This window comes from Lolium perenne, chromosome 1, assembly GCF_019359855.2.
Source record: "Lolium perenne isolate Kyuss_39 chromosome 1, Kyuss_2.0, whole genome shotgun sequence".
NCBI classification, from domain to species: domain Eukaryota; kingdom Viridiplantae; phylum Streptophyta; class Magnoliopsida; order Poales; family Poaceae; genus Lolium; species Lolium perenne.
In genome coordinates this window covers 3,375,166-3,388,235 of record NC_067244.2, presented here as the reverse complement: position 1 = coordinate 3,388,235, position 13,070 = coordinate 3,375,166, and the positions used below count along the sequence as shown (strand labels likewise).

Here is a 13,070-nt window from a genome sequence, read left to right as displayed (position 1 = left end):
ACAAGGAAGCTACTTTCTGGCGCCGTTGCAATCCCTGTAGCACGCGTCATCAAGCTCTTTTTCTGGCGCCGTTGCCGGGGATCAAACAGGAAAATTACACCACAGAGATTTCTAACTCCCACGTCAACTGCACGCCAGCACCCCACGGTAAGCCATCAGCCTCTCTCCATCTCTGTCTCTGTCGCCCAGGTTGCAGTCTCCACCATTGTTTGGTCGTCGTCGCTAGAAACACGTCGTGGGCCGTTGGATGCAGATCCAGTGACTGCATGCGCCCTCACCTCGCGCGTGGGCCACCGACTGGCCGGCCCAGCCCAGGCCTTTTGGAACCTCTGCCTCCCGCGCGACTGGTAGCCGATCCGGGCCGGCCTAGCACTGCGCTGGCCGGATCCATTGATTTTGGCCCATTTCTCTTTTCTTTTTACTGATCCAAATATTGTCCTGTTAGATCTGTCTTAGGATTTAAGTCCCTAAAAATTCCAAACTCAAGCAAATCAACCGATTCAAATTTTCTTGCGTAGATAAACAAATTCTTAACAACCCAGAGTTGAATGGATGTTATTATCTGCCCCAGATCTTTATCAATATTTAAATTCCTAAAAAGTTGCTTCTGTAGTATAAAATCTATTTAGGAGTTCTATAACTATTTGAAGTGAGTCCAATTTTGTTAGAAAGTAATTGCTAGTAGCTTTCTTTTGGCATAGGTTGCAAAGCCAGAAACTTCCTAGTTTTTGTTCAACACAGAAAATAAAAATGTCTCAGATCTGACATTGTAGATTTTTGCTTTGAAATCTGTGAACTATTTTGATGTAAATCCAAATCCGAGTGATAGAGAACATCATATCCCCTCTCTGGTTAAGAGGGCAATTATAGTAATTAATTTATATCTCAGAAAATTATAAATCGAATTTTGGGTGAACTAGAATATCAATACATATCTGTTGGTATGTTTGTTGCTTGTTGATTCTGTACTAGCGTGCGTAAGTAATTTTATTGCCTTGTTGACTTTTTTGCCTTTGAAAAAAAATTAAAAATAATAAAAAATTGATTTTTGAACAAATTGAATTTTGTAGCACACTGTCTGTTAATACCTACCAGTAGGTATATTGGTTGCATGTTGAAAAGTGACAGATAGTTGTTTGCTCTGTTAATTAAACTTAAGGATCTAGTGGAGTTTAGAAAAATCTTATCTCAAGTTTCAAAGATGGAAATTGAGTGAATCCACTTTCTATAGCTCTATAAAACTAAGATTTACCTTCTGTTATTTTACCAAAATTTTGCGAGTACTGTACTGGAGTAGGGAGTTGATTGGGTATTGTTGTTTGTTTTAAATGTTTGCGACGATAGATTTGAACACCGACGGATTTGAGGATGGAGAAGACTTTCAGGGGTTCGAAGATGATAACTAGGGACTCAGTGCTGACCAAGGCAATCCACCCTTGATGCATAGCTATAATCCTATTGTCTTATCTTGCATTGTTTACAGGTTTGTAAAAATTACATGTCTATCTTTATTTATTTTGTGAGTGGCTAAGCCGCTTGGAGTTTTAGATTTCCATCCTTTCGGGTGCTGCCCCTCGATGACACCTACTAGACCGCTCCATTAGTGATAAGGTGCTTAACACCCTATCCTCTTTGTTGCGTCTTTTCTAAATAAAATTGGACTATAGGTTGGGAGCCCTAGGAAAAATGAATTTTGAAAAATGTTTTTAAAGAGAAGGACTTCTTTGAAAACCTTGGAATGGGGCAACCCTGCCCAAGAGAGACTTTATGAAAGCAAAGTTTTGGAAAGGAAAATGCTGATGGCAAGTGGTGAACAATATGATTTTCGAAAACTTTGGTGCCTAGGTATTTACCCTGACCAACTTTACAGTGCGACCACATTACCCTGAAGTGGGACGGGGCATAGCGTAGTAGTTTGTCTCGCCTTAGTTTAGGTCCTGCAAGTGTAAGGGGCAGTCCGAGCATGGACACCAATCGACCGTGGTCTTCCTAATGTATCTAGAACGCCTTCCCTTCTCATACAGATGGCAGGGGTACAACCTAAGAGCTCCCATTGAAAAATGCCCCGCAGTTGGTCGCGGCATTCCGGAGGCTCGAGCTAGGGATTTTGCAACTCCTGGAAAAATAGCCCCTCGAACTCTGGTGTTGGGAGGAACAACTCTAGGCGGCATGTATTAGGATAAGGCGAGCCGGCGAAAAACTGTGATCGATTATCTGAGCCTCGCATACTTTCGTATGACGATCCGGGGAAAGTGTACAACCTCGGCAGAGTGTAAACTATTCGAATAGCCGTGTCTGCAGTCATGGATGGTTGGGAAGGCATGTTACTTAGTTCTGAAGAGTTTTGGTTTATAAAAGAGTATAAAAACTGTTTTGGGAAAGAATACCGGTGGGACTGGTCGGATGGTACCTGAGAGGTACAGCTGAAGATTGAAAGAGTATCTAGTCATACGGAGATGGCCGGGGAAGAAAGTTGGGTTATCCTTACCTATTAGTCTTCAAAAGGAATTTTGTTTTCAAAAATGTTTTTCAATAAAGATATAGAGATGTTATATCTACAAGAGAAATTATTGCTCTATCAAGTCAAACCTAGATTAGAGCCTATTCCTTGCTACATCCATACTGCATTTCCCTTTTACTTCTCTCTTAGGTGATTTGCGAGTACATTCAAACGTACTCACTGGCATTGTTGTCCTGGCTATTTACTTGGTCAGACTGTGAAGAGGAGTACTATGATGAAGAGGAGTATGACGCCGAGGATGCAAACTAGGACACTCTCCCAGTCAGTCGCCTGTAGGGTTAAGGCGTGACTTGGGCCCCTGCGATGCTTTTGCCAAGTTGTTTCCGCTATTTGAAGTTGAACTTTGCCATCATGGCTTTTATGTAAGACTGTTGTAGGACTTTAAATTCGGTATTGTATTGGATGTTGTAATCAGGTATCAGTATGGTTATATGTTCACGATGCACTGATCATGGGATCGTGAATATAAATGCATAACAGGAGTTTTGGACTACTAAGTCCGGGGCCCCATACATGTGCTAATTAACACACGAAATGCTAGACGACGACCTCCTCTTGATTGAAGCAAGTGGCTGTTTTGCTGAGCTTGTGATTATGGAGTCTAGACCCAATGTAAAAGCACAAATAAAAGCCCAAACAAACATGCCGAGAGGGGTCTGTTTGAAACTTCTATGATGATATGTTACTTTTTGCAGGGAGGGATATGTCATTTTTTTGCAGAGACCTAGTGTACTCGGTATCATCATGATATTACTATATTACACATTATCAAAAAAAAAAAAAACGATGATATGTTATTTCCTATTGCCACATCCCTTTAGCTACCCATCACTGTTGCTTAATCTACAGTATTTTTCCTACTTTTCCTCTCTAAATAAATGTAATTTATTTTACAAGGTACATGTGTCTATCATGAAAGCAAACTGTTTTCTTGCCGTTCAAAGCAAGGGAGATTTCACTCGGCAAAAAAGAAAAAAAGGAGGTAGAGAAACAGTATGCTAATAAAATTCCATTGTGCTACAATAGTTTGATATGTTACAACTGAAAGTAAATATATTAAATGTTATGCTAATAAAATATGCTAATTTCAGGAATTCCCTCGCAGGATGAGTTTGATAAGTTGAATAAAAAAATGTAAAAAGAGGATGTATTTTATGGGGATGAGCACGTACATGTTTAGCCAAACGGGTGGTACTTTTATTGCAAACCATGAGCATTACAGCATTATTTATATTAATAATATTACACGCTTACATGCATATATATAATCCCTTGACAGTATTTGATCCCATCGTGCTTATTCATTACACACATATGACACATATGTATAGCCAGCTAGCTAGCTCGCTGGCGTTTAACGTAGCATCCAGATCGAGTAGAGGTCTGCATTCTGGATGGGTAGAGTACGTAACTACCTGCTAGCTCGATATATACGTTTACAAGTGATTGATTCATGGCTCGTTGGGCGCGAGGCCGACGTAGACGCCGAGGTCAACGTGGCTCTTCCCGGAGCGGCCGAAGAAGCCGACCACGGCGCCGTTGTGCTCGCCGTCTGGCAGCGGCACGCTAAAGGCATTGCCCCTATCGCTCCCGAACGGGCCGTAGTCACGCTCCTGGTTGGTGGTGAACTTGAGCGAGGTCACGCGGTTGTCGCCGGCAGTAGTGCCAGTGATCTTGTTCACATACTCGCCTTGCAGGCTCAGGTCAAACTGCATCACATCAACATGCATGCATGACGAGTTGTACTCAAATTAAAGTTGTCACAAGTGAGACAACTAAGTAGCTAGACGCGTGCAATCAATAGGTAGAAAGGAAATTAAGAATGAATTAATGTGGTACGTACGGTATGCTTCTCTCCCTTGATCGTGCCCCAGGGGCCGACATGGATGGACTGGCCAGTCAGGTCGACATAGGTGAAGGAGAAGCCATAGATGCGCCCATCGCTGGAATCGGTGCTGTAGACGGTGACGCTCTTAAGCTGCACCGGCGTGGTGATGTCCACGGGTACGCCACCGGAGTCGCCCCACGGACCGACATTGACCGGCGAGCCTTTCATCACCGGCACGTAGATACCGAGCGCCGTGAGGTGATCGTTGTCGGAGCGGCCAAAGAATGCGACCACCTTGCCATTCGTGAGCGGCATGCTGAAGGTCGTCTGCTCCAACGGAGCGCCGACCTCGTACGTGTGCTGGTTGGTGACCAGTTTGAGCGATAATAGGGCGGAGTCATCGGCGGTGCCGCTCAACTCGTAAAGGTACTCGCCGGGACCCATCTGTATGTTCGTGATGGTGTGTTCCGGGTCGGCATTGCCCCAGGGGCCGACGTGGATGGCCCCCCCGTTCTGGTCGACGTACACATAGGAGAAGCCACAGATGGGCCCCCCCAAGGCCTTGATGCTCCAGATGGTGATGCTCACCAGGGACTGGGGCATGCTGCCGATGGGGATGTCGCGAGGCTCTCCCCCCGGTGCACCCCATGGACCAACACTCACCACGACCTGCATACAACATTCATGCATGCATGCAGCAAAAAATAAACAAGTCAGTTAATTACCGCCATATTCTGGCTCTACTTCAACATGCATGTATGCATTTCTGTGTATATACATAGCCTTACCGCCATATTCTCGAGCTACTACGACAAAAAACTGAGTCTGAAGAGTGTGTGCGTGTGTTTGCTAGTTGCGATGACCAAATGACGATGGAAGGCCACCTATTTATAGGGAGTCTGCTGTGCGCGCGTACCTGCCATCCATTCGTCTCGATCGATCGAGCAAGACTAAGAGAAGTTCAGACTCATAGTACCATTTGCTGCTCACCAAACAATAAGTTAATATACATTGACGTATTGATACGTTCATCAAACGAAAAGTGAACAGACAAATAGATAAATACGTGTAGATCAGGTATGCATATACAAATTCGATATGTATCATTTTATATGTGCATCCCAATTTGGAGGTTCATCCAGCACTAACATGAATTAGTACTCTAGGGATTTTCATAACACTATAAAAACCAGCATTAATCATGAAAAATCATCCGGCATCATGTTTCTCTAACTATAACCTATGGTTTTGATTTATCTATCTGATGTCGCACACACACGGAAAAAAAGCATTTTTGATGGAGCATACATAAACATATTGTTGGCCTAATGGGGATATTTTTCTTTATATTGACTAACAAGAGTCTCTCCGGAAAATCAGGTCTCTACTATATTGAATATATAATATGTGTGCATGCATATTTTTACATATAAATTTTGAGATTATTGCGAAGCTCAACATAGGAAACATATTAACAAATTCATTATCATTAACAAATCCAGGCATATTAACAAATTACATAGCCATATTTTATTGCCATGCTAAAAAACTGGGAATATGCATCAATGTCTGTTAGAAATATAGCAATTGAAAATATTGCCGTTAGAAATATTTTGTTAGTTACAAAATATGAATAAAATATAGGTGAATAGAATATAGGTAGTGGGTTGGAGCTTGTCGGGAAATAGGGAGAGGCTATTTTAGAGTGGCTCCCTATATGGAGAAATAGGTAGCCAGGCTGGACACACTCTACGGCAAATTGCCCGGGCAAACTAGCCGGGTCGGAACGATTCCAAATATTAATTATTTTTGGAAGCAATTACCAAATTTTAATCTTACTTTACATTTTCTCGGGCACAAAATAACACTTCATGTCGACCCAACCTGGACAAGAAAAAATCAATAATTGAAAATTTAGCTGTAGCTCTCAGAAGGCAATTTCTGTCAGGCGCATTACTCGGATCACCAACTAAATTGGTTTGTTTGTTTGCGTCGTTTGGGTGAGAATACATATGAGTTCTTGGCCAACAAATCTTCCCTGCACAATCAAATTACTTACAAACAACTTTTATGTCAGTACATCCGGACTTGCTTTCATACGTTAATTTCTTGGACGATGACGTTGAAAGGTACAAGTTTATGTATTTATTAACTAGTCAGGTGCTGGTTGGCATGTCGAGGCTACCTGGACAAGAAAAAATCTATAATTGAAAATTTAGGTGTCGTTCTCAGAAGACAATTTCTTTTAGGCGCATTACTCAGATCACCAAATAAATTGGTTTGCATGTTTGCGTTCTTTGGGTGTGAATACATATGACTTCTTGGACAGCAAATCTTCCCTGCACAATCAAATTTCTGACAAACAGCTGTGATGTTATTACGTTCGCGCTTTCTTTCATCTGTTAATTGCTTGGATCTCACTGACATTGAATGGTACAAGTTTATATATTCATTCATTAGTTAAGCTACAGTCGGCAAACATGTTTGTGGTTCAATAAAGCACACCATGAGTAGCATCAATGTCATCTCTTGTCCTTCCTCAATGATTTCCACGACGAGCGCGCCCACCTCGCTAACATCAACCAAGCGTACATCATCCTGGTGACGTAGGAAGCTGATGGCTTCTGTCCTATCGCTTTGCAAGGATAAAAAGAAACTCGACTAAGGATTCGAATCAAAATATCCATAGAATTTGTAAAACCTAAGAACAAGGCCATGGGAATGCATCTGACTCATTTTTAGACCTCCAATTAATTGTAATAGCACAAGCACCATGATCAATCCAGCAGTAGCTAGCTTGATATGTGACACGGGAGCGCATCTGACTCATTTTGCGACGACCAATTAATTGTAGTTGTACAAGCACCACGATTAATCTAGCTGTAGCTTCATAGGTGGCCACGAGAACGCATCTGACTCATTTTGCGACCACCAATTAATTGGAGTTGTACAACCACCACAATTAATCCAGCTGTAGCTTGATAGGTGGCCATGGGAACGCATCTTACTCTTTTTGAGATCACCAATTATTTGTCCTTGTATGGCATGCATCATGAATGCTGCCGTCCGCGGAGCCACTCGCTAGACTTGGTTTCTAGCTCTTCAGACATAGTTACTTGGTCTCTTAATACAAGATTTCCATTATCAAGAAGCACGACAATGGCAGAGTTAGAAGTGGTACCGTGTACTCTGAGATAAAAAGGAGAAAGGTATGCATGACATACTCTGATACGCAAATTGATGATGAATAACAATCGAAATTCGATTCCAAGTAAGGTTGCCAAATCGGCATATAATCAGGATTACGGTATGGTGAGTTAGTGAAGCAGACACCAAAACCACGATATGAGCACTTGAAACCCAACTTGAAGATGCCATTGTTTGAGCGTAGAGAATTACGGTCGGGTGTGATACCAGTGGCTATAGAGAAGTCGGACAAGAGAGCACCCGTCTTTGGTTGGTTTTTTGGATTTGATTTGGTGAAAAAATACATTTTCATTAATTTGAAACAGAGGATGCAATGGTTGAAGGACCTGACCCGCTCTCCCGGATAATCATCAACCTCTCTTCTGGAGGTGGAAGAACTTTCGATCAACGTACAAGGTTTGCCTTCTATTGAGATGGTGGGGTCTGCTTTGTGTTTTGGAATTGTGAGTAAGTGACATTTTGGGTGGACTCTCATGCCTCCTAATTAATTCACCACGATAGGAAAATAGAGAGAGCACAAGACTTTTAAGGATCTTTTCTAATAATTCACATGCATTCTATTTGCAAGAATATTCCAATCACCCACCTCTTGGTAAGATTTCCTTTTCCTTCTTTAATGGGCTAATAACTCCTTGATATTATTTCCTATATTTTTCTGGTTATGTGTCATATTCATGTGTTTCAGCAATCATAACAACCAAAAGAAACAAATTAGAAAATACGGAGGCTGCAGGGAGATATGAAGCAATTAATTAATTAATTAAAAGTGTTTTTGCGATGGAAATAATTTACTAAAAATTACTATGTAGGAGTACCAACTTAACACTGTTGTTAATTTGTATCCTTATAACGTGTCGCTTTCAGCTAGATGATGATTAGACAGTCCCATTATTAATCCTCCATCACGTCCACGAGAACCGACATCCAGGAGCAGGACGGCGAGACGTGTAGACACATCTGGCTCATCCATCGTCTTGTCGTCCCGGATATCCGCCCCTGGGTTGGCGACTTCTCTGGAGCCGCTCCATACCAGGATGGCAGCGAGGACAATGGAGACGAGGTGGAGAGAACGGACGAAGAAGAGGGCGGTCCCGACGCCGTCGTCCCGGACGTTCGCCCCTGGCCTGGGTCGGTGTTTAGAGAAGATGGTGTGGCGTCCGATCCTGCCGGAACAGCTGTGGGTGAAGCACCGCGAGTGCACTTCGAGCTTGGGACGCTTCTAAAAAAGCAGGTCCGATCGCCGCGTCTTCTGGTCGTATACCTACCTAACTCCATGGCCCCAACATGGGATGTTGAGCGACCTGATGGCGCCCGCCCCGTAGGAAATCCGGGACCGATCGAGCCGAGTATGGTACTCTACTCCGATCAAGGTTCCTCGGTGCGATCTCGCCGGTGTTCTGGCCATGGATATTGACGCGGTCGTAAGGGCAGACACGGTGGTTCCGCCATCCCCATGATAATGATGTCTGGATCGGAATTTTCCCCTGTTGGCGGCGACATAATTGGTGCTTGGATTAACTTGATGGCTGCATCCGCCACGCCGCTCAACGGCTGATCTAGCGCAGCCTCGGCCAAGCACTAAGTCTACTTCATCACCTCTGTCCGTCATCGTTGAGTCGGATTATTAGCAGTGCGGCTGATGAGACCAGATCGAGGAGGACCTGCGCATGCCCTGGTCAGAGGAGACGTGGGTGGCGCGTCGACAAGCTGGCCCAAGTTCCTCCGTCGCTCCCGATGGCCAATCTGATTGCTGGTCGCTTATTCTGAAACTCAACTCAAAGGATCAGTACAGCTCTCAGAGAACGAGACGTTCACCAAGGTGGGGTGTGGCTCCAAAAAAAGACCAAGACAGAGGGGTGGCGAGGGTTTGGATATGAGAATACAAGTTTTTTCATAGTTCCATTACACGAACATACTGGAACATGCAATGCATGGATGTCTGGTTCAGGCTTAATATCACCACGAGATCATCTTAATTGGTATATATGCTTGAGTTGTACTTGCAAAGGTGAGCACAAAGCAAATTTATAAATTTTGCTATTGGTAATCTTTCTTGATATTACTGTTGAGAGTTATTTTCTTGATGTTTGTTGTCTCTGCATATTAGATGGAATAGAATTATAGAAGAACCAACGAGAAGTTACTTTGTCACCAGCATCCTGTGGCGGACTCTGAGCCGAGGCCCAAGGTGCTACCACAGGTCAGAAGGTGTCGTCGAGGCCTAGGGGGGATGTATGTAGCAGCAGCAACGACAACACTGGAGGGGAAGAAGCCAGCTGTCGTCGCTCAGCATGTCGGCAAGAACGGTTATTGGTAATGGTTTCTCGAAATTATTGTTAAAACTTGTTTTCTTGATGTGAGTTGGAATAGAATTATAAAATCAACGACAACTTTTATTGTGCGTCTTTGTGTAGTAGTCTTTTTCTCCCATTGCAACGCACGGGCATGTGTACCAGTTTATACCAAATAATATATATATAATATATCTATCTATATCTATACCTAATAATAAAGAAAATAAGGCTTTTTGTTGGTCCGTCTGTTTTTGCCCCTAGATTTCAATGGAAATTACATCCCACTGCCACCGCTTAAGTCATGAAACGATTCGTTTTCGTTTCGTGTGGTGAAGAGTTTCCTCGTCGCTAATTTCCGCATCTGCCAGAAGTGGGCCTGCCGTGTGTCCCCCCTGGGCCTCCTTATCCTGTGCACTTTACAGCGATTTGATCGAAGACCACGACGAGAATTATTCTCTTTGGCTTCCTAGATTAACGTAACCCGACTGTTAGCCGAGTAGAATTAGTGAACTCGATCAGCCGCCGCGTCGCCTATAAACATACGGGGAGTACTAGGAGCTCCGGCTTGAGTTCGCCGACATCTCCCTGTTCTGTCAACTTCGCTCGAGTCTGGTACCATCTCGTCGAGACTACGCCGCCAGCCGACCTCGCTGGAGTCCACGGCAATCCCTCCTGCCAACCTGAGACTACCGGCTGGGTTGATATTCCATGGCTGCTGGTCCGATCTGCAGCAGACCAGCCTCGATGCTTTGGCGCGCGACGTGTTCTCTATTCTATCACGCCCGCGAAGTCGACTCTGTGTCTCCGTCTTCCCTTGCGGCAAGAGCCTCGAGGCAATGGAGCGCTTGGTCGATGGGCGAGCTCTACACGCCATAGCCTGATGATGGCTATTTCGTAATGCTCCAATCCAATTCTTCCAAACTGAAGAAAGCTACTGCCTACAAGTTCTAGGAAATAATGTGGGCGCAACAACTTGTCAGCTAAAGCACGACAAGGATGGCCAAGAACATGAAATTAGAATACTCTGACTTTGTATGATTGTACATGCATCTACGCTGGTTTGAATATCTAATCCTATAATTGGACGATGTGTCGACGTGACATAGTGCTGTGGAAGAATTTAATTTTGCTTTCACGCTAAGAGCTGAAGCTCACCCACTCCCCGACGCTCGCCCGCTGGCCCGCCTGCTACTCCGAGATGGCCTGCCGCTCCTTGACCAGAACGACAACCCGCAGCTCCGTGACAAGGATACAAGCCCGCTGCTCCCAAGAGTGTCCCATGTCAGGATGACAACCCACTGCACAAGGGCGAGTATTGAGCTTAATCAACTAAAAACTATCGTGTAACAAAATCTTGTAAGGAGAAGTTTTTCCCCCTCGGCGTCTACTTAGCATTTACGAGGTATATCAATAATAGATTGAAGAAAAAATAAAATTGGTTATAAGAGAGTAGATCAGATTAAAATAGTATATCAAATTAATACATATTCTAAACTATTTTTGTACTTATCATGTGGGTGTCGATATTGATGCTATGTGGTTCTGTAACTTAGGAGAAATTAATAAATAGAGATGGCAATAATTTAACAAAATAGAGATAATCAAATCTGACGATTTTTTCAGACCTCGATGCTAATTTTGATGTGGTGGAGGATACAATGATGAACAGGAATATATTGTGTGTTCATATGGATGTTTGAGCTTGGCTAATACTGTACGAGCATGTAGGATACTACTAACTTGTTTGCGTAAATTGATAGCTAGCCAGGCCAAAGGTAAGATATTAAATTGCATGAGACACTAAATTTAACGACACTTATTATGTATTGGAGGGGTACATATTATTTAGTTGTATTTGTAAAAAAAATTAATGAACAAATTGTACCAAGTTCAATCGGCAAGGATGTTTAGACACATTTAATGAAGTTCCAAGGCTACCGATTGCTCGTGTTCCATCGCGATGGATATTCTTTCTAACGGTGTGTTGTTGTATTTTTTCGTTTCTCCCGTTGCAACGCACGGGTATTTGTACTAGTCTATACCTAATAATAAAGAAAATAAGGCTTCTTGTTGGTCCATCTATTTTTACCCCTAATTTTCGTTAAAATTACATACCCTTGCCACCGGTAAGTCAATCATCAATCAATCAAGAAAACGTTTCGTCATCCTAAACGTTTCCTTTGATCGCTAATTTCCGTGTCCATCCGAAGCTAGCACGCAGCTACCAAACGAGTTCATCACAAAATCTGTTTGTGCTTGGAAGGAAACCGATCAGGATTGGTCTCCCACGTATCAGGTATTCAGGATTGGTCTCCGGCCTCGTTCCTAAAAAGATTCCAGATTTCACATACGCCTTTGTAAACGCTCATATATGTACGAGCCAAGGAAGATGTCGCATCGTTTAATCAGTCCGGGCCTTACCATCGCTTTTTGCGTCTCTCGAGTCTCAGGGAAAGGAGAGCGATGGTGTTGCGGCGGCCATCGGGAGTAGGTACGTGCAATCGGGAGTGTACGTATGGTCGGTCTTGAGGTCTTCCACCGGTGGTAACCATCGGGAGTAAGCACGGCGATGCAGCAGCGGCAGCCATGGTAGTACGTACGTATTGTTTCTCTGCGGCGAAGGCGGCCATCGGAAGTAATCGTGGACATATATGCAGCGGCGGCACAGCCTGACAATCGTCGACGGTGGCCTCATAGGCTCATAGTCGGCCTCGGCGGTGTGGGTGATGAACTGATGATGTCGACCATGTTTAACATGCATATGTACAGGCTGCAGGTTACGCCGGGTTGCGAAGACTGCTTGGCGATCATGGGCGAGCCAGTGCTGATCCAGTGGCCCGCCGGCGCGGCCATGCCGCCATGGTCAAGCTCGATCTTGGCATGGAGCTCCTTTGCGTGGGCCGGAGAGGGATGTGTTAGCTCCGCGACCACTGTGGCCTCCGCGGACTTAGTTGCATCAGCGTCCTAAGGGAACTGCGCAACAGCGCAAGCTGCTGCTACGCGTACGAGCCTTGACCTCGGAGCTCAACAGGGCGCCTTCGCGGTGCTCCCGGCGGGGATTCCACAAAAACGGTGTCGCAGGCGATGGGAACGTGGTGTTGTGCCTCGGTGGCAGGGCGTCGTGCATCACCTCGGCCATGCGCGCTGCTCTCCTGGGTCGCCGATGGGCTGCTGGCCGGGGCTGGAGCGCGTGCACGCTACTGGCCTTGGATGTGGCCAA

The 13,070-nt window shown here is 44.4% G+C and overlaps 1 protein-coding gene across 1 annotated transcript; it reads right to left on the bottom strand.

Moving 5' to 3' along the window:
- Positions 1 to 3,714: 3,714 nt before the first annotated feature.
- On the bottom strand, positions 3,715 to 5,209 carry LOC127341158 (mannose/glucose-specific lectin-like). The gene is made up of 3 exons (XM_051366931.2): positions 5,138 to 5,209; positions 4,365 to 5,018; positions 3,715 to 4,230 (listed from the first exon to the last, which is right to left on the bottom strand). Exons 1-3 carry the CDS (start codon positions 5,141 to 5,143, stop codon positions 3,973 to 3,975), a joined length of 918 nt encoding a protein of 305 aa, XP_051222891.1. The 5' UTR covers positions 5,144 to 5,209; the 3' UTR covers positions 3,715 to 3,972.
- Positions 5,210 to 13,070: the final 7,861 nt, after the last annotated feature.

Coding starts and splice junctions, on each gene's coding strand:
- LOC127341158 (XM_051366931.2), bottom strand. Junction 4,231..4,364: donor TCAAGGGAGAGAAGCATACC/GTACGTACCACA, acceptor GATGTGATGCAG/TTTGACCTGAGCCTGCAAGG.